This window comes from Peromyscus californicus, unplaced genomic scaffold (assembly GCF_007827085.1).
Source record: "Peromyscus californicus insignis strain IS unplaced genomic scaffold, ASM782708v3 Scaffold_6__1_contigs__length_162567912, whole genome shotgun sequence".
NCBI classification, from domain to species: Eukaryota; Metazoa; Chordata; class Mammalia; order Rodentia; family Cricetidae; genus Peromyscus; species Peromyscus californicus.
The window spans coordinates 107,916,883-107,938,230 of record NW_026294584.1 but is presented as its reverse complement, the minus strand read 5'-3'; the positions used below and the strand labels follow the sequence as shown (position 1 = coordinate 107,938,230).

At 42.4% G+C, this 21,348-nt stretch overlaps 1 protein-coding gene across 7 annotated transcripts in view; it reads left to right on the top strand.

Annotated features, from left to right (window-relative positions):
• The window catches only part of Adamts9 (ADAM metallopeptidase with thrombospondin type 1 motif 9), a 171,487-nt gene that overhangs the window by 105,685 nt on the left and 44,454 nt on the right, over positions 1 to 21,348 (top strand). For 5 of the 7 annotated variants that reach the window (XR_008214349.1, XR_008214348.1, XM_052720257.1 and 2 more), the window contains 2 exons: positions 12,084 to 12,251; positions 19,037 to 19,210. Coding sequence is in view for 5 of the 7 variants with exons in the window: in XM_052720257.1 (XP_052576217.1) it covers positions 12,084 to 12,251; positions 19,037 to 19,210 (342 nt within the window). In the remaining 2 variants the exon portion in view is untranslated. The remainder of the gene's footprint in view (positions 1 to 12,083; positions 12,252 to 19,036; positions 19,211 to 21,348) is intronic. The other 2 variants (XM_052720258.1, XM_052720259.1) reach the window with 2 other exon arrangements.

The window sequence follows — 21,348 nt, the reverse complement described above, 5'->3', positions numbered from 1 at the left end:
AGGTCAGTGTTAAATGGGGCCACACTGCCTTGGAATTAGTGTGGGAGTTTTCAGATTTTTGCACATAGGTTTTCAGTCAGACTGGAAATAGAAATTATTTATCCTTGATAGACTGCCTTGCCTGGATTTGCCTTCTTCTCCTTCTCCTCCTCCTTCGTCTCCTTCTCCTTCTCCTTCGTCTCCTTCTCTTTCTTCTTCATCTCCCTCCTCTTTCTCCCCCTCCTTCACCTCCCCTGCCCTCCTCCTGCTCCTCTTATGGAGACAGTCTCATGTATCCCATGCACACCTTGAGCTCTCTATGTACCAAGAGAATCACAGAGTTCTATCAACAGACCTCCTTTTATTCAATGCTGTGAATCAAGCATGGGATTTCACACATACTAGGAGAGTTCTCTGCTGCTGAAACTGCATCCCTAACCCTTGCTCTTGACTATTGCACAGATTTACTATATATATATATATATATATATATATATATATATATATATATATATTTCTGCCTGGAAAATAAGAAGTCAATCTAACGTGCCATTTCTGGGTAGACATAACATTATGTGACACTGAGGGTACATAGAGACATCAGTAGTTATAGATGAACTCTTTCATTCTTCCTCTTTCTCCCTTCCTTCCTTCCTTCTTTCCTTCCTTCCTTCCTTCCATCTTTCCTTCCTTCCTTCCATCTTCCCTTCCTTCCTTCCTTCTTTTCTGTCTGTCTTCTCTATTGTCATTGTTGTTGTTTGAGACAGGTTCTCCGGATGTAGCCCAGGCTGGCCTTGAATTTAGGATGCCCCTCCAGTCTGGGCTTCCTGAATGCAGAGATTACAGACAGCATGTGCCACCACTTCCAGCTAGAGCTGATCTTCCAGTGTTTGTCTAGAATCTTGGGGTAGCATAGTATCCTGAGTTTCTAGTTACTGCCTTTTGCTGTTTGTTCGATAATAACAATCTCAGATAAGCTTCCTCTTAGTTGTCCCTTATACGACATTCAGCTTTATAGCTGTGAATTAAATAGTAAACTACAAGGGTAATTAGTCATTTTGGAGGGGAATGGACACAAGAGATTGGTGATAACAATGGTTATTTATTTGTCCTTAAACTGAGCATTGTGAAAATGTGGACTTATTACTTCAGTGTTCTTGGGATAAATGGCTATAGCTTAGGTACCATTCAAGCATGTATTCATTTGTATATGGTATAATTATTTGGGTGTTTTCCATACACCAGACATGTTTCTAATCACTAGGGATTGAACAGAACATGCACACAAGCACGTGCATGCACGTGCACACACCCACACCCACCCACACTTTCTCTTTCTCTCAAAAATTATTAAGTGTATATTCTAAGGAATAAGGGAAACCTAAATAACAACAACATAAAGAATTGAATAGAGATTCTGAAAGAAGGTGATAAAATTTGCAGGTAAAATTAAATTAAGGGGGAAAGAGTAGGGATCGACATGGAATAGGGGAAAGGAGCTAGTGTTTTAAGATTTGAGGAAGTCTCCGATAATCTCCGTTTGAACAAAGATAAGGGGAAAATACAAAAGAAAACCAAGTGGCATCCAGAAATAAGATGTTTCCAGAGGCAGGAGTGTGCTGCATTTAGTGATTCAGGAGGCCAGGGGAATTGAACTAGAGGAGGTGGAAACAGGATACAGGACTAACAGAAGGCATGAGGGATGTGGAGATACATTGTGGTGTAAGCAGAGGGAGGCAAGAGTTAGATCACTGAGAGAGAGCTAAGACGCCCCTAAGGTGGTCCGGGTGGGTTGAACAGGAACATGGGTTTATTTGAAAAGGCCCACTCTGGCTTCTGAATTCAAGGAAGGAAGCATGGGTACTCTTCCTAGGAAGCCACGTGGTAACTGAAATGACAGCAGTGGCAAGGTGAGGACCTCAGTGGCTCAGATAACTGTGGCCACAGGAAAGATGATGAGGCACAGGAGGAGGCTCCTGCAGTTTTTTTGTTTTGTTTTGTTTTTGAGGTAGGGCTAAAGGATTAGCTGAAAGTCTGGCTATAGAGTACAAAAGAAATAATGGAGTCAAATGACTCCAAGTTTTATGGACTAGGAAAATGGAAATATGGTGATCCTGTTGTTTACAATGGAAATATCCATAGGAGGAACAGCTGTGTAGAGAGATAAGAGAATTTCTGTTGGGAACGTACTCATTTGAAATGCGTGTTTGCCTTGATTTCACGTCTCTGCTGAACACCAATGCAAGTAAATGTTGGCAGGGTTAGATGTCTTTAGTTAGATAACAGAGGGAAACGTGGTACTTACCAAACCGTATCCTTCTTCCTTAGTCTTTGGATATCCTCTTCAATAAATTTTAGAGCAGTACTGTAATAATTTAAATTTGTAAAACAAAACCAAAATGTGAAATGTAATTCTAGTCCTTCCTAATGCCAAGTCACTTATTTTGTTTACGTGTCAGTCTTTATTTCTTCTCTCGCATTCCTTCTCAGTGGTATTTTTGAGCCATTTCTTTACCAAAATGTGGGCAGGAGGAGGAAATAAGAAAAGAGATAAAGGATTTGAATAAAGCATGTTGAAAGGAACAAAATGCTGTTTGATTTCTCAGTAGAGTAATGTGAAGTTGGATGAGCATCTGATTCAATTAATGTTTAAAATGACCTTTTGTCCATCTGTTCAGACACCGATCTCTGCAAACAGGCTCAAATATTTATGCATGCCTCACTTCTGGAGTGGGATTAGTATCCACCCCAATGCCACTTGGCTACCTAGGCTGCTTCCTGAGAAGTGGGGAATTTTTTCAGTTCTCCCTTGGTGTCTTCGGGGTGGGGGGTGGGGTTCCAGACCCCTCGCTGGAATCCCTAGGCTCTGTAGATGGAGAGGTTCAATTCCTTTATAAGAAATAGTGTAGTGTTTCTATACAACCTATGATTGTCTTCCATAATACTTAAAATCAATGTAAATGCCCTAGAAATATTTCTGTGCTGTTTAGGGAACAATAACAAGGAAGAAGTCTCTACACGTTAGGTGCAGGTGTCATTGTTGTTCTCCAGAGAGTTTTGATCCAAGGTTGGCTGAATCTGTGGACTCAGGGTCTGTGGACACAGAGGCCACCTGTGTGATCTATTTCACAACTGCTTCATATAAGTAAAGATGTTCCCTTTACACCAAGGGAGAAAAGGGAAAGGGCCAGACAGACTGAGAAAGCAGTGTAGGGTGGAGGAGACAAAGAGAAAGGCACACGGCTTCCATGTCTTTTCGATGACTGATGGGTACACGGCTAGAAGGGGATGCAGTTCAACAGGCACACACTACAGTCGAGAGACAAACTGATGAATTGCTGTCCTACAGAAGCATTCCTGGTGGCGACTGAAGCTTCCAGGCCTTGGACACTAACATAGGTCACATCAAGTGGGACGGACGGCCAAGGCTTGACAGCTGCTAACTCACAAACATCCCCAGATGGCCTTGATCCCTCCAGCCCAGACCTTTGATCACAATCCGCCTTCACGTTTCAAGAAACTGTGGTTACTGATCCCACGAACCATAGCTTGCCCATCAGTTACTAACTCAGACGCTTCTTATTTTTCTCCCTTTTGGGTATGAGTGTGTGGCGCACAGGAGCATGGGAGTGAATATTCAGATATGTGAGGGTACATGCGCATGCCCGTGTTCCTGCACAGATGTGCACATGTGCAGAGTCCCAAGTCTTCTGCTTATTTGCCCTCCACCTTATTCATTGAGTCGGGGTCTCTCCAGTAAACCCAGAACTCTCCAATATGGCTAGTCTTAGCTAGCCAGCTTACCCTAGGGATTCCTGTCTCCTCCTTCTGAGCTCTAGGATTGCAGGTGGCCACCATGCACAACTAACATTTACAGAAGTGCATTTAAGCAGTTCTCATGTTTACAACACAAGTGTCTTAACCACTGAGCCACCTCCCCAGTCCACTTAGCAGGCATTGCTTCACTTACCATTGGACTATCCAAGAGTGTGGACTCTGGAGCTTGTGTCTCCCCCACTACCCTCTTTTCCTTGCAGCTGTTTTCATAAATACTTGTACTGTAGGCAGGGTGGGTCCTCACACCATCATCACTCCTCTCCTGAAAAACACCAACATCCTTATCATCTTTAAGCCAGATTACAAACAGCCATAATGGGTAAGCTGGAGAAGGGTAGAAGAGCTACTAAACTGGCCACTGGCCTTGGGCAGGAATCACAAGGTACGTAAAGAGGATCCAGTCTCATGATAGGACATGCCTCATACTGTCAGAGCACCATTTAGCTACGATAGAATTCACCAGATTCCATATTTGCAGATTTTCATGGACTTTGTGTCTCTATCGATGAGGAGAAAAACTGTAATAATCACATTCTTGCAGAACAAAATGTATAGCAGTTTGGATTTTCAGATTGTCTGATTTCATGTACTACTGTATTTAGTGTTAAAACGTATTCCTCCTCTAATACCAGTTAGTTACACTGTGAGAATGAAGGTGGGGGAGGGAAAGCTGGGGAGCCCTGAGCCTCCTAATTCTTGGGGGATTGTTGGGTTGCGAGTATGGGCACTTCTTGATGTTTCTCTCCCTTTAGTTACCTGGCCCTGGCATCTCTCTTATTGGGAGAGGTCACCTACTTGGCCTCAATATTGACAGATGTTTTGAAGTGTGGCCCAATAGTTGATGCATGAATCACAGTTTCTTTCCTTAGATCTTTTAGCATTCAGCATTTCCAGAGCAATGGGGTGGGGTGAGGCCAAGGATGAGAGGCTGGCCCAGTGCCCCTTCCGGCTGGGATGATTGTGACTACCATATCAGCTTTCTTCTGTGCCGTTCCCTGGCAACCTCATGCTTTCTGGGGTCCTATTCATGCTAATATGTGCCAAAATAGTCCTAGATATAAATAGCCATCAAGCAAGCTTATTAACACTGGTTTTACACCCTGAAATCACAGCTCTTATTTCCTACTGAAACGCTCTTTTTCTGTTCAATATTTTGGTTCTTGACAAAAGGAAGAGACTGTTCCCACATGAGCATAGACAGGAAGAGAGTGAATATATATTTAGTGATAGTTATTTCTGATGCTAATTCTGTACCTAGGATACCTGATGTAATAACATCCCAAAGTCCAGGGAAGAGCAGAAGGTGGATGGAGGTGAAAAGGATAAGAAAGAATGGTGAGCAGAAAAGATGCATGGCATTCAGATACAGTGCCCATGTTTTCTGACTTTGGTGAGAAGAGACCATATTAAATGGGGAATAATCTAGAGAGGAGCAAATGAAGCTAGCGAAAGTGTCCTCAGCATGCATGTCTGCTCTGTAGATTTCTCTGTGTGCTTTAGAAAAGAAAGCCCCTCATACGCTCATACCACTGGAAGTTTGCCAAAGTCCCATCTTCGCCAGTCCGCATCTCTTAAAATGTTATCTTAGGGTACATAAGTTGACAAATATTTCCTTTAAAAATGCTACCTTTTTGATGGCATATTCAGAGACATCCTAGAAGACTCTGTTGGATAGGAAATAATGGTGATAATAGCAAATCGGTGTTTGTTTGTTTTTTTTATGTGGTCTGCCCAAGATAAGAAGAGTTTTATATGCATTGTCTCCTTTAGTTGTCACATAACTGCATTTCTCAGAGACACTATGATTGTCTTAACAGAGAACAAGTCTAAGCCAAGAGAAGCTATGTGTCCCCAGCAGCACGGTGTTAAGATGGCAGTTATGTGTCCCCAGTAACACCTTGTTAAGATGGCAGTTATGATACCAGCTGATGTCTGCCTGACTTCAAACCCTCTGTTCCATTTGGGAGCAAGGTGAAGCCCTCGTGCCCAGCTGTCATTTCCTGTTTTAGTTTCCATGCACAGCCACCTCTTGGACTCTGTTCTTTGCTGGCTTCATGGATCTACTCTTCCTTTTGTTTGTATTAGCACTGGATATCCCTCAGAGTCAGAAGAACTTAATATCTGCTTGTTTTCACTCCAGCCCTTCACACTAACTGTAGATGACATGCCTAACTGGTAAAGCAGAGAGTGAGTGCCTGCTTAGTCGTGGCTCTGGGCCACAACCCTCCAGTGTGACTAACATTGAATACTTTCCTTTTCTGATGATCAAAACTATGTGTGCCTTTCTTTCTGCATGACCTTAAGGGTGTCATCTCATGTCTTCTCAAGCCTTGAGTCTGAAATTAATAGGTGGACTGAATAATCTTCGTGATGGCTCACATTTCAATTATTTGAGAAATTGACCCTCTGTGAATTGATAGCCCATAAGTTACAGCCTAGAGTCTTTCATCTATAACCGTGCCAAGACCCTTTCATTAGTCAACTGAAATGATAATTCACTGCAGGGCATTAGACAGGCCCCAAAGGGTTAATATACCTCAAAATGGCCAAGAGAGAAGCAGGGTGTGTCTTTAGCTAAGGGGCAAGGTGGGCTTTTATTTATGTGAGTGATTGTATCTGTTCTTTATAATGCCTTCACTTCCAGAAGTGTTGATGACACTGTAAAAAGGTGTTGAAGTCAGAAGTCTTAGCAAAGCTTAGCCACTCTCTTTTTAGGAGGCTGAGTTATCAGAGGACTCTGAAGGTGTCTTCCAAGGCATTTCTCGGAGGTCCTTGCATCCAGGCATTCTCACAGGGAGGTAGAAGTGAACAATTATCTGGCTCACCTAGCTCCTTGTCTAGTCTAAGGATTAACATGGGGATCATGGAGATGTACAGTATTTAAAGCTTGGCTCTGCTGCTTCCCGGTTTTGGGACCTTGGGTAAGTGATGTTACTCTTAGGCCCTCAGCGGCTTTGTCTGTATAACAGACCCCTAATAACACCTGAGCCATATATGTCTTTGGAGTTAAATGAGAGAAGAAGCCAATGCACTTTAGCCCAGTGTCCTGTTCATATTAACAATTAAGTAAGAGATGCCTAATCTAGTGGTTAGTAATTGTGACCAAAGTTTATGTTTGGGTGGCTTTTTTGAATCTTCACTTGCAGTAGCACATTAGTTCAGCAGTAGCACTGAGAGATTCTAAGGGGTTCTTTCCTTTATGAATATAATATGTCACTTATGGTGCTGTTCTGTGATGGCTATAGCTTTTGTGTGATCATTCATTTCATAAATAGGTTCTGACTCGCTACAGTTTACAGAGAAATAAATTAAAATGTGTGAACTGTAGCTACTCTCCACTGTCTGTTTCCATCTTCCAGATGGTTCTCTAGGCCTGCCACTCCCCAGCGTTTGAAACTGTGACCCCAAGTCTGTAGCCTTGTATTCATGTTGTTTTCATGGCAGAGCAAAAGCTATAGGCAGCTGTCCTTTTGCCTCCCCGCTACTGTGACCCTCGTACCATGTTCACCTCATGTGCTGCTGTATTGGCACATGCACGCCTGGGCCTTGCACACGGCGTTGCGTCCTTCCTGATGGCACACTTGCTTTCTGGGTGGCACATCCCTTTGTTTTGTTAAAAGCAAAATGAAGCTAGAACCCAGCAAAGCTTCTTGTTACAACCAATCATTTTTAATGTCATGATTTAAGTATTCTTTTCAAATTCTGTAGAATCAGAGGGAAAAGCCTTGAGAAGTCATAAATGCAGTGTCTGAATAGAACTCTGTCCACCTACCTCAGAATGATGTTAGCCTTCTGACTGCCAAAGTCACCTAGGATAGTCTCTCTTTGCTGCTAATAGGCCCCAGTACATGACATTCTCTTGGTCTTTCGATCATTATTCTCTACCTGCAATTAGCCAATCCTGGGCTTAGAAGCATATACTAAGCTGATCTGGATCCCTCACTATGCATTTCACGTAGACACAACCTCATCTGTCAAGACTGCAAATCATCTGTGCAGACGCTAAACAAGGGCTGTCATCCTGGACCACCCACTAACTCACATCTTTCAGACATCTGGTACAGTTCAGCCAGTCCTGGCCCACAGCCTCCCAGACCTGAAACCTTCAAGCTCCACCCAGATGCTTTCTACTATCCATATTCCATGAGCACACCTGACCCCCACCCTCTTCTTCTTACCTCCACTTTCCCCTCTTCTTCCTTCTGGGTTCTTTATGATGAACTTGCCACGTCCATATAGAACTCCATCATCATGGGGATGTCCATATCCTCAGCAATGGCACAGCCTGGAGAATTCATTCTCTTTTGGTATTCAGCCCTTCTCAATCAGACATGGACACCAGGGTTGTTTCCAGACTTCTTGATAATTAGAAAACCATGACCCTTAGCACAAGTGAAAAGACAAGGATCCTCTAAGACCAGGGCCAGTACACCAGACCCACATCCATTCTCACATACAGAGCTACTTCTCCAGAGGGCTGAAGCCTTGGGAAGCAATTATGAACACACTGCCTTCATCTTGAGTTCCATTCCCACCAGCAGAGTTGAAATGCAAGGATTTTAATTTTTAGACTGTAGTAAGTTGAAAGTGTCAGCACATCTGAATGCAGCCCAGCTCTGAGCATGCCCTTTGACTGGCCTCACAGAAACAAAGCTTGAAATCCCAAGCATTCGGCTGGCTGACCTTGGTGCTTCTAAGTACCAAGCCGTGATTATGTTGTTCAGAATCTTGCTCGAATTTGGGGGCAAAGAGGGGAGGGGCAAGAAGAATCAGGCTCTTAAATAAGTTGAGTCATTTCCCGAGAGAAAAACAGCCAAGATTACTGGCAAACGAGGAGGCTATTTCGGCTGCAAAACGTAAGGAATTAAATGTTCCCAGGAGTGAGAACTTTCAGATATGTAGCCAATAAATAACAAATACTAGATGACGTACTAAATATAACAACCGTGTCTTTGGTGACGCAGGTTGATGTAAATGTCATCTTTGCCTGGGAAAAGACTGGGAATGATCAGATGGAATTTCCCCTCGGAATGTAAGAGCTAGAACCTGTGTTTATTTGATCATCAAAGTGACAGCTCCTTTATGAAGTCATAATAGACACATTAATAAGCCTGTTAGAGTTGAGTATTTCTACAAACAGCTGCTTTTCTTCATAGGTAATTTAGAAAACGTTAAATGAAGAATGTTTGCTGTCAGGTGAGACACCTTGAGGATTTCCTGATCACTTTGAGATCTTAATAATTCCAGGCAAATAACATGTGTGGTGAACCATGCTTAAGTCTTGCATTCTTCTTTTCTATTGTCACTTGTATTCAAGTCTCATCTAAAGAAAATGCACATAGAAATGGGTAGAGAGCAGCTAATCTAGATATCGAAGGCATCATATTTAGAACCTGGATCATTCATCACCAGCTCGTTGGCAATAGATGCTAGTGGATTAGTGGCATACTTTGAATGAATTATTGACAGCAAGATTCTTGATCACAATAATAGCACTGTTATTGTTCCCAACAGAAATATAGTTACTTGTACTGGAACAGCATGTGTGACACTGTATATAAAGCATTGTGGTTGTTCTATTTTGCAAATACCTCTTGACTTGTCTCTAGTAACAGTACCTATCTCTATTATGGAGTTGTGTTAGGATGTTGGGATGGCTAAACTATCCAAGTCTTAGGGCTAATAACATTTTAGGGCAGTGTCTGGCACATAGTGAATGCGAGAATGTTGAGACTTTTCTAATTCTGACTCTAGAGATCATTACCTTCTTTTAGACTGTGTCTTCTACTGACCCTGGTAGATTATTAACTGTCTCACAGAGTCTTTTCCTGCTTCACATTGAGAGCCAGCTTCTTTGGACAGCTTGCATAATGAAATGACTTTTCCTAAGGATATATTTGCTCTAAGTTCACCCATGTTTAGTTGATGAGAAAAAAAAAAAAAACAACCTAGGTTTTTACTCTAATTTTTACTCTAATCAAGCAAATGTTACCACCCACTCACTATTCTCTATGCTTTCTGTCAGACCCATTTCCTACAAATAAAAACACTCTTGATTCTCAGTGCTTTTTCTCCCAGTATGCATCATCTTTTAAATGGTAGCAAATATTATCACCATCTGTACAGCTGCCCAAACCAGAAATGGAAATCTCATCTTGCCCTCTTCTCCCTTTTCCCACAACTTTCCCCACCCAAACCTTTACACTCATCCCAGCCACCGCTGCCTCTTTCTGGCACAAATAGGGTGGCTTTCTTCATAGTTTCTCTCCTTTCCACTTACCCTGTATTCGGATCTAGTACTTGACTCAGTAGTCAAAGTAGAAGTTTTGAAACAAAAATTAGATCATTCCTTATCCTAAATTAAGTCTCCTCAGAGATTTCCCATCATGTGCCAAATATAACTCGTTTTCTGACCTACAAGCTCGGCTGGTGTAGCCCTGTGGAAGACTGCAGGGAGCCCTCTTCCAATCACTGCAGCTTATTTGTTTCTTAGACGTCAGCTCATGAATATTCATACACAGTACTTATATTTGTCATTACTTGAGCAACATTAAATTCCATTACTTGTCTATAAGCTCCCTGAGGTCAAGGACTATGTCAATTCTGTTATCACTGTATCTCCCGCATGTCCCATAATTTCTACCACATGGCATGTACGCAATAGTTGTTTTTGTTCATTAAGCAAATGAATTTATCCCAAATTGTAATTATGACCTCATCTTTTCTTATTGAAGTAACATTTTAAAAATTATGAACTGGTGACTTACAATAGGCATTATCTTTGTGCAAATCTTTACCCATTCTCAGAGACCGAAGTTCTAAGATCCTCGTCACAAGAAGCCTTTGAAAATGATCCTCAGTACTCTACATGTACCTAAACTCTGTAGGTTGTCATAGGTTTTGTTTGGATACAGACCTTCCAACTAGTCTCGCTCCTTCCAAATTGTAAAACATTACGATTTCCAAAATAGCTACTCCAAATCATATATATTCATGAATACTTCACATCTTAAAATGAAAAGTTAAAGCCAAATGTGTTAATATACATATTTTAAATTTCTCTACCAGCTGCAGTTGAAATTTTTTATAGTGATTTGTTTTAAACAGAAAAACATGTCTGGCACATTTATGAATGATGTAACTATGAAGATGTCTGGTAATAATGACAAAATTCATATTAGGCTCCTTGTTTTACATGGAACTGTTTGTCTAATAGGCATCAAAGGGCACTTTGGTAATTTAAGACAAAAAAATAACAAAGTTATTGGGAGGAATAAGAAATGTGAAGTCGAGAGAAATGTAATGTGAAATCTGTTTTCATTGAGACTTTACCTTTTATTCTTCATTCTTAAATTTACTCTCCTCTAGAAAGCAAGGCTATTATAGTAGGAAATAAAATGTCTTTAAAGATCTGAGCCATTAGTTTCGGATGGCGATAGTAAGGACTCTGTAATTGCTAATGAGGCCTTGGATGTTGAATGTCTCAGTGCATCCATTGGGGCCAGCCTCTTGCCTGTTCTACAAGAAGCTGTCACATCAAATTCTTGTCCAGACTCCATGGGCACTTTGATTCCTAAACCTTTCTGAGAAACCTAATCTGAAATCAAAGTCAAGTTTCTTAGATGTGGTCAGACAAGGTCACATTTAAAACAGTCCAGTGAACTCACAGATCAAAGTTGAAAGGTAATGCCTCCCTCCTGAAGTTGGCACGGACTTACCCACCAGCTAACCTTTCAGGTTTTTTTTTTCTTGCCTTTTTCACCTCTTTCCAATGGGCTGGGGAAATGAGAGCTTTTTCCCTTAAAGAAATAGCTTGAGGGTTTTCTTAAATATCGTCTTTAAAAAAATTGAACATGGCCATGTTGGCAATGCACTTCATACCAATGAGTGAATCAGGAGACATTTTACTGAAGGTGTGTTTTACTGTTCTGTTGTGGGACTTCCCTCAGTAAAAAAGCCATAATAATTTCAGGATCATGAGGTGGCTTTTAGGTTAAATTGTCATGATCTTCTCATGCTGCTGTAGCCACTAACATACCACACAGGGCTGCTGCTATAATGCATGGGCTTTTTTTTTTTTTTTTTTTTGCCACCTTTCTTTCCTGTAAGGCTTTGAGTTACTCTCCAGAATGGCTCTGGAAAGAAGCAGGTAATGGTAACTCTCATTAGACGTGATCTTATCATCACATTACACTTTTTGTGTTTTTTTAATCAAAGTCACTATGATTAAAAAACATCAACAACCTTGCCGTTGCTTTATATTGCAGTGTTCTGTCTCTTGTGGTCGAGGGCATAAACAACGCAATGTTTACTGCTTGGCCAAAGATGGAAGCCATTTAGAGAGTGATTACTGTAAGCACCTTACTAAGCCACATGGGCACAGAAGGTGCCGAGGAGGACGCTGCCCCAGATGGAAGGCTGGCGCATGGAGTCAGGTGAGCAATGCTTCTCTACCCAAACGCTCCCTTCTGTTCCGCCCCATGCCTGACCCCAGCACAGTCAGTCACCTGTGTTTCTCTGCGTTGTGTTCCTTTTACAAACTAGGAGGACTCTTCACCTGGGCAGGCTGGGTGGCCTTGGACAAGCGACTTCAGTCAACAGAGCTTGTACCTTAAGTGGCACAGTTGTGAGGCTGAATCTTAGACGGTGATAGACACCAGATATTAAACACAAAGTAGCCCTTCAGTATCTGGCTGGTGGCCTTGTGTTATCATTCACCACTTAGAAAAGCCCAGCTGAGACTGCACTGAGGTGAGCTCTCGTCACCTGCCAGGAACTGAGGCTCAGTTTACCTTGGAGATTCTCAAAGAGAGCACTTCCTTATCACTGTCCTGGCATACCTAAGAGAAACAACCAGGAGGGTGTAGTTTGAATTACTGTTTCAGAGGATATCCGTCTATCATGGCAGGGAATGCTTGGCCCCTGGCACAGCACAGCCTGTGAGCCAGCGTTTGGGGGCACAGCTGTTCACATCTTGGCAAACCAGGAAGCAGAGAGACAGAGCTAAAAGTGGGACCAATCTGTAACCCCCAAAGGCAACTTCCAATGACCTCTCTTTCCAGTAGTTACGCCTCCCACCCCAAAGGTTCCACAGCCTCACAAAACAGCACCACCATTTGTGAACTAAGATGAACCTGGGGGACAGTTCACCTTCAAACCATAGCAGTTGTCAATATAAAATATTCTCTCTGCCTGTTTGCTTCTTTACAACTGAGATTGGGGACATGAAGGGAGAGTGTTCTATTATTTTGTAGCTGTGCAACATTGAGCTTTTTCTTTGACCTTCCTGAGCCTATTTCATGGGGTTCTTAGGAGGATTTTAGCTCTGTCTCTCTGCCTCCTGACCTACCAATGATCTGCGCAATGAACACCAAGTGCTTTGCTGGGGGTGGGGGGGGGGCTGAGGGCTGAATAAAGTAACTGGCTCTCCAGAGTGATATTTTGTTAGGATGAGAGTAATGTATGTATGCTCTAGATGGGGAAGAGACGAGGAACCCAGGACACCAGTCACAACTTCTTGTTGCAGCTGCAGAAGCAACTTTAAAAGCTGGGCAAATTAAAGTCACTTGCACCTAATCCTTAGAGTAGGTCTCACAACCCCACTGCTTGTATGTTTTCTCATCGTGGTTTAAGGTACTTGCTTGAAAGTAACAAGGTTCCATTTCTTTGAAAACATTCTATGCTTAATGCTGAGCCTTCTCTCTGCTGATTGGATTCAGCAGGAGCTTTGCAGTCTCCTTCTCCGATGCTGTGGTGACTCATGTCAATGACTCCTAAGGATCCGTAAAAACTAGGCTCAAGGTGGGTGGCCTTGGGAAGAATTCTTCCAGCTTTAGATGCAGCCATATTAACACCAGAAGAGCTGAGGATTTTCCATTTTAATATTCTAGTGGAAAATTCCTCTAGAAATCTGAATGCTGCTCAAGTATCCTTCACTGACGTCATTGTTCTCTATACCCATGTTCCACTTAACAGAAGAGCACAGTACAGTGTATCATTCCCCAGCATGGTAGCTTTGTCCCGCTCAAGGCTTGTGTTGTAAAGAAACATCTGGGGTTTGCTTGTTGGCTTTAATTTGGCAATCAAAGAATCTGTGTTCTGTCCTCCTCTGGCTTCTGTTGGGGATCATTTTCAAGGCAGTATGTCATACTTGTCATCCTCCTTAATGGTTTCTAAGTGGCCATTATCATCTTTTAACTTCCAGCCCTTTTGTTTTTGGAGCTCTTCAGTTCATGCAAAGCCTACAGCTAACGTTATTTAAGATGTCACACTAATTAGGTTGTCCTCTTGTAGACTTTCATGCTCTGTTACTCTTCATTCTGCTCCGTGCCCTTTTCTTATCTACTTATCTAATGCATTTCCCCCCAGAATATTAAGAGCATGTAAACACCGTACGTCCTAAAGGCCAATTTATTCGCCAAAGAGATGCATAAAAGAATCTTTCGCTCCTTGTTAGTAAACACAGGCTGAGTTTTACTACAATATCCAGGAGGAGCCTAAAATTGCTTATACAGCTAGGATGGTTAGGTCTGAAGCCCTTTCTGCTTGTTTATTCATTTGTTTGTTTTGCAAATATAGACAGTAGTATTATCAAAATGCCTCCCTAGGAAAAAAACACACCTGTTCAAGACAATCACTCAGAAATGATTTGTAGGGGTACAATTATAAAAGGAGGAAAGACCTGAACATCACTGGGCCACTGGCCGATGGAGAAAGATGGTCTGCATGGTGAAGGATTATTGGTGCACTAATTATCTGGTGGTAAACAAGAATATTCCTAAGGCAATGATATTAAGCAAATGTAATGAGCTCCCACTTGCTACAATATTTAAATTTTATATGTGGCCTTTCTATTTTCTGCTAGTAGCTATGCTCCAGTCATCTTGTCTTCAAGGTATGAAGAATAATTAGTACAGTTTTTCATCATGTCAAATGTCTGATGGTAAGACACATTGAATGTTGGCACAGGACTCTACATACTTTAATAATCCTTTCCAAAATGGAGTGTTTTGAGATGTAAAGTGGATGTTTCATTTCTGCATCCTTTGAAATCTTGAAGCTGTAAAGGAACTTCACTTTAAAAAAAAATCCTCACTAAAATCTTAAAGGATTTCTTTTTCACTCAAACGTTCATGTCCAATTTGTTTGGATGATTTTGATCAAGAGCTAAGGGATGCTGATGCAATTTTAAGACAAAAATCACCATTGGGTTCTGGATTCAGCCTGATGCTGTGAAGGCTCAATGTTCTCCTGGGGCCAAAGCCTTCCAGAGTACAGTTTGCTAGGATTATGCCGATCCTCTAGGAAGCCCTCTCCCACCCCTAAAATGATGGGGGAGAACACACTGGGTGGAAAGTTACACTTCTTTATTCATCAGTCTGAGTTCTCTTCATCAGTTCATTCATCATCACTCCTGAGTCACTGGACTTTTTCTCAGTTTAACACCTTTGGGGTCAGACTGGGCCTTACACACCATGGGATGTCTTAATGTACTCCCTTACCGACATAATATGGAACAGAATGCCATAAAGCCCTGGTGCCTTGGATTCATAAGAATTCATTTTTAAGTGAACTCTGTTGCAAATGTAGAAATGAAACTGGCAGATTGCCCTTTGAATCACCTGCCGTTCTTGGTGTTGACTTTTCCTGTAGTGAGAAGGGAAGCAAGCAGATTATGGTATTTGCTGCAGGAGGCTCTTCCCGTGTCTTCTGGTAAATATGCAGCTCCTGCCCTTTGAGAAATTAAGGAAGTGATCATGTGAGTGGTGATGATAAACAGCGTTGTTTTGATACTTTCTGGTCTCTTGGTTATTTGGGGTTTTATTGAGCCCAAATCATGAGCCTTGATGGTGCATCACTGTTTGCATAGAAGCTTCTCATCCCAGCTTTTGCTGCTATAGTCTAAAACATTGCCTCATGGCAGCACTGTGTTGTAAAACTAGGATCCCAGTTCTAATCCACAGTGGCACTGACACATTGCCTTGCTAAATTTGATTTTGATTCAAGTTTTTGTTTGTTTGTTTGTTTGTTTGTTTGTTTTTCCTTGAACTGAGGTAATTGTCTCTGGTCTTCACTTTACTTATTTATGGAATATCTACTGGAAAGGCTTATTCGGAAATAAAAATTATTCTATAGAAGATCCTTAGCACACTGCTTATGACTCAACAAGAGGTAATCTTGTACCACATGAGACAATTAGCAATGTCTGGAGGAAAAGGGAGAATGCTTCCAAGTGTCTACAGTGCTCAGAGCATCCCTGCAACCTAGAAGCACTTTACTGAGACCCTTATATAGAATCCAGCATATGGGATGCACTCAGTGAAGGTTATTATTTATAGAAGTTGATTTGTACACCCGTTTTCAAGTTAGTTCCTGCTTTGAAATGATGGTACCACTGTAATACTAAAAGAAATTGTGGGGGGGTGGGAAAAAATCCCTTCTGGTCTTTCAGGTCTATGTTGATTCCCTAAACATGAGGAATTTCACAGATTTGTTTGTTTGTTTTGTTTTGTTAAATCTATATTAGTGTCAAGTTCCGCTCAAGCCAGTGAGTTCTGCAGTCTGGCATTGCACAGCAGGGGACTAAGGAGATGAAGCCTGGCTCCCAGATCAGCAACTCGCCATGAAAAACATCTCCTTTCACACCCTTTCAAACAGACTGGCCTGTCAAAATAATGGGAGGGGCACGTTAATAAGGGCTGTGCAGATGGCCTCTGCCTTGGAACTAAAAAGTTCACTGAGCATAACTAGATCCAGGATCGTGCTGGGGACATTCTGATGCTGGTTTTCTTTCTCAGGGATTCTGCATGAATCTCTCAGAATTTATCAAGAAAGCTGGCTGTCTCTGCACATAAATGTTGTCGTCTGTGAACCAGTGCAGAAGAATGAAACGCAGTTGCGGGAGATCTCTTTCTGCACAGATATGATACATTGTCCAGACAGGCAGGGTTTGCACTTTACTCCTCACTGAAGGCATGGTGATAGTCTTTAATTAATAAAAGTATCGTTTCAAAGTTGCCTTCAATATTATGACAACCAGAAGCCAGAACAACATATTATGCGATAAAAATTTCCTGCATCTTCATTTGTCTTATGCAGAATTATGAAACATTGTAAGAAGTGACTGTTAAAACCGTAGATACTTATGACTCTTAGTACCTTACCTTCACTCCACTTTAGGTACTTCTTTTTAGTAATGATAGCATTGAAAGGAGGTTTGGGGGCCTGGGGAAATAGCTCAGCAGGAAAGCGCATGCTCTGCCAGCATAAGGATGGAGTTTAGATCCCTGGCACCCGGGTCAAAGTCTGACCATTGTAGTCCCATTGCTAGGGAGGCAGAACCTGGGAGATCTCTGGTAGTTGTTGACCAGCCAGTGTAAGCTGTGAGCACTGTTCAGTGAAAGACTCTTCCTCAAAAAAAAAAAAAAAAAATAGAGTGGAGAACTTTGGGAGAAGATACCCCACACTGACTACTGGCCACCATACACATGCCTTCATACAACAAAGGAATTCCATTTACTCAACAGTCTAATGAGGACTAGACGCTCTAAAGGTCTTTCCCATGTTTCTTTGTTGTGAAAACATTATGCGATTTTTCAATTTATATCAGCTTTGTATCAAATTCCAGTGTGTTTACACCATTATTCTCTTTATTTCCGATGCACATTGTTCTAGAAGTATATTCTTGGATTTAAGAGTTCAGATTCAACTATCCAAAACTCTTTGGTTGTTGTTGACGACATTTGAATGTTTCTGTCCTTTGCTGGGTACCTCCCTCCCATTCTTCTCAGTATTACCAGTGTAGAACGTTACTCACGTGGACCCTGTGAGCATTAAGTGGCTGTTGTCTGGAGACAAAGCCATCCGTAGCATTTAAGAGTCCTCGCCTTCTTCCAGAACATAATGACTTTAAAGTCTGCTTTCTTGTGGGTCACAAACTCATTCAATTCAATTAATCCAATTAAACCCAAACAATAGCAGCAACGTTGAGATGAAGCATTGTCTTTGGTTCACTTTGATGTGAGCTATGAGCCTCTTCCCTAGCATAGATTTTTCTGAAACAATGGGATTTCCCAAGCTGCCTTCTCAAAAGGAGTTTAAGCTGCAGAAGCACCCACTTGGGTGTACATCTTGACAAAATTTCCATCATTTGCAGAGCACCTTGATTTTCCTACAAGTTAATCAGACAAGCGTGCAATCGTAGCATGAAGAGCCTGGTTCTGTTCTAAGGAAAGACTTCCTCTTGGCTACATGGCATGAATGTCTGATAGCTTTGTTTTCTCAACACCAGGCAAATTAATAGAGACTGGGTTAACACCACCCCCCACCCCCACCCCCATCCCCCACCGCCGCCAAAATTGCTAATAACCTTTAATAACTAAGTGCGGTATTATGCAGTTCTTTCTAATCAAAAGTTGCCTTTGGTTTCTGGCTGCCAAAACCTTAATAAAGACAATAATTCTTGGCCTGCCCATAAGTGAGATTATGCAACCAGCAATGAGGAAACCATTAAAAAATTAATTTAAGGGAAAGTTAATTGGTGTTTTGCAACTTGGTCAACAAAATGTTTCATAGTGATTAATGGGATTTTTCAAGGACTGAAAACATTAAGCCTGAGGAAATTATTTTTCCTTATTAGCTTTTATTCTTCATCTATTCATTTGAGATTATAAGTAGGCAGAGATACTTAAGTGAATTCCACGATTTAAACAAACAAACAACAAGCGAAGAAATGTTCCGTCTCCAGAAATAGAAACGAGAAAATAAACGGGCTAGAGAAAGTCATACTTGTATGGCCTTAATTAATCATCAACGGTTGGTTCTCTGTGGCTTGGACTATAGAAGCATATTTCCCAGTTTTCACAAGCCATACGCCTTCTAGGATGGAAGTCATGCGCAGTTTTTAGTTAGTTAGTTTGTTTGTTTCAATGTGGTAGCATTACTTCTGGGTTGTGCCATTTCCCCATAATCTCTCCACCCTCCATCATCCACGGAGAGCTTTGGTTCATCCCCACCGTGGCTCCTGCTCCCTCTCCAGCCTTGGCAGTGAGTTTTCCAGCTTTTAGACATTGCCTTGGTGTCCCCCTCCTTGGAAATGAGAAAGCATTTTGACTGCTGTGAAAATCATTGGATTAAGAAAGCATTGCCCTCCCCTGTGACCCACCCCTTCCCGCCCTCCAGAACGAGCCCAAGTGCCTACTTACATCCTGTGTCTTCTCAGTGCTCTGTGTCCTGTGGCCAAGGCGTGCAGCAGAGGCATGTGGGCTGTCAGATCGGGACACACAAAACAGCCAGAGAGAGTGAGTGCAGCCCATACACCAGACCAGAGTCGGAGCGTGTCTGCCAAGCCTCACCATGTCCTCTCTACACTTGGAGGGCAGAGCAATGGCAAGAAGTAAGTAGAGCCATGAAGTAAGTGCACACCTGCCTGCGGGTCGCTCCACCCCCTTGTCAGCATCATATCCGCACCCTATGGAGCCAGCAAAGCTGTGGAGCACAGTGGCCTTGCTGGCTCCTACCCAAAAAGTTTGCTGTCAGGCTCTAGGCAATGCCTGTGTGTGTCTCCCCATCTCCGTGAATGTTCCAGAGCTGTCTTCGCTGAAAGGGTGTGTGCTGGAGGCGGGGGTGGAGGGGGGAGAGCTTTAGCGTGCCTTTGGCCAACAGCATACACACAGAGACAGCTTTCACAGGTGGGGAGATGGGAGGAAGAGTTTAATATGTCAGTCTTGATTCTGTTGTTCTGTGTTAATTTAAATAGCCATAAACTGCAAGTCATACTTGAGGTAAAACCTGGTCTTTATTTTTCCTCTTTCTGTGGTATTGGCTGTCAGGGAGGGAAGAGGAGTGCTCATGTGAAACACTCATTAATTAATGTAGAATTTCCAACTGTTTCAACAGTGGATGGAGTTTGAAGAACCGTTGAGTTAATGCAGAAATAGGCCAGACTTATTTCTCCTCCATCCCACAAGTTAATGCTTGACTAAAGCAGACGCTTAAGTGTCCATGATGGAAAGTCTAGTTGCTGGGGGAGTGGGGTGGGGTGGGGTGAAGAGGTGGTTTAAGACATTAGAAGGAGGTAACCCCAGTTTCCGGAACAGAATGCTAGATTGTAGAAAGAGGGGGACAGGATTGGGAAGTAAAGTCAGACCTGCTGACATTGGAATGAAATAAAATATGCATACTGCCTCAGCGGGCAGTGAGGAGTGGCCTGTGCTGAGAGTGGGTGGCTCTCAACTCAGTGTGGTTTGGAGGTCACTGGTCTGCACTCTGTACTGTGCTGGGAGCATGCTGTCCATCACCTCACTTTATCTTCTGAACACTAAACGAGGTGAGAATTATTATCCTCCCTTTTTTTTCAGATGGTAAAACTAAGTTTCAGACAGACTTTGTCACATGTCCAAGTGTCCCGCATTTAGCAGCTGGAGGAAGCCACACATGATGGATGCTATTTGTTCTCCTCAGTCTTTATCGTTTTCCAACTGTGTTCTGCACCCCTGGGATCAGTTTCCCAGCCCTGCCCTTGACCATGATGAATCCATTCCTTACTACAATGATTCTTTTCTTTAGGAATTCCTCCTTCTCCATCTGATTAGTCCATGTTGCTCATTTTCCTTCTAGACTCTTCTTTGCTTCTGTCAGATAGTATCAGGGAGAATACCTAAGGCAGCTAAATTTCAGATTACTTGACCTGGAGTCAGATACGTTATCTGTCGGGAACTTGGATGCTTAGAATAATATCGGTGTGGTCCCTATCTCAGCTCTGCCATCAATAGCCACATGACTCAGAGCAAGAATTCTTACGTCTCTGAGCCTTGGTTTGTCTCCTGTAGAATGGGAACTGTAGTGACTTTGTGGAGTCGTTTTGAGGAAGTCGGAAAGGTCACTCATCTGTCTTCAGTCCCAGTCCTGCGACTGGCAGGTGTCAGGTAGAGACACTCCCCTCCCTGATTCACAGAAACTTGCCTCTGTCTTTGGAATTCTTACCTCAGACCTATCCCTGACCATTTTCTCCACCTCACTCTTCAGGCCAAACTCAACTCTGTGTCCCTGTTCCAAAGATCAGCAAGTGAGAAAGGGTTCACAGATGAGCCAAAACTAACTGCTTACAATGCAGCCAGCGATCCAGAATTTGAGAGCCAATCTTGAGAGTGTAAACTCCATTCCCAATTCTTTCTGAATCCCTTAGGGTAGAAAACCACACAAGAAACACGTCCAGAAGCTTCTGTCTTTGCACATGCCTTTTGAAATCCTTCCTCAAATATTGCTATCAAGCTCTGTATAAAAAGACTTAACAGTGATAGTGCACGCCTTTAATCCCAGCACTCAGGAGGCAGAGGCAGGTGGATCTCTATGAGTTCCAGGCCCACACCTGCCTTACATAGTCAGTTCTAGGCCAGCTGAGGATATATAATGAGACCCTGTCTTGAAGGAAGAGGAAAAGGGGGAGAGGGAGGAGGAGGAGGAAGAAGAAGAAGAGGAAGACAAAGACAAAGACAAGGACTTGAGGAGATGGCAGAGGTTAACCATAGTCAC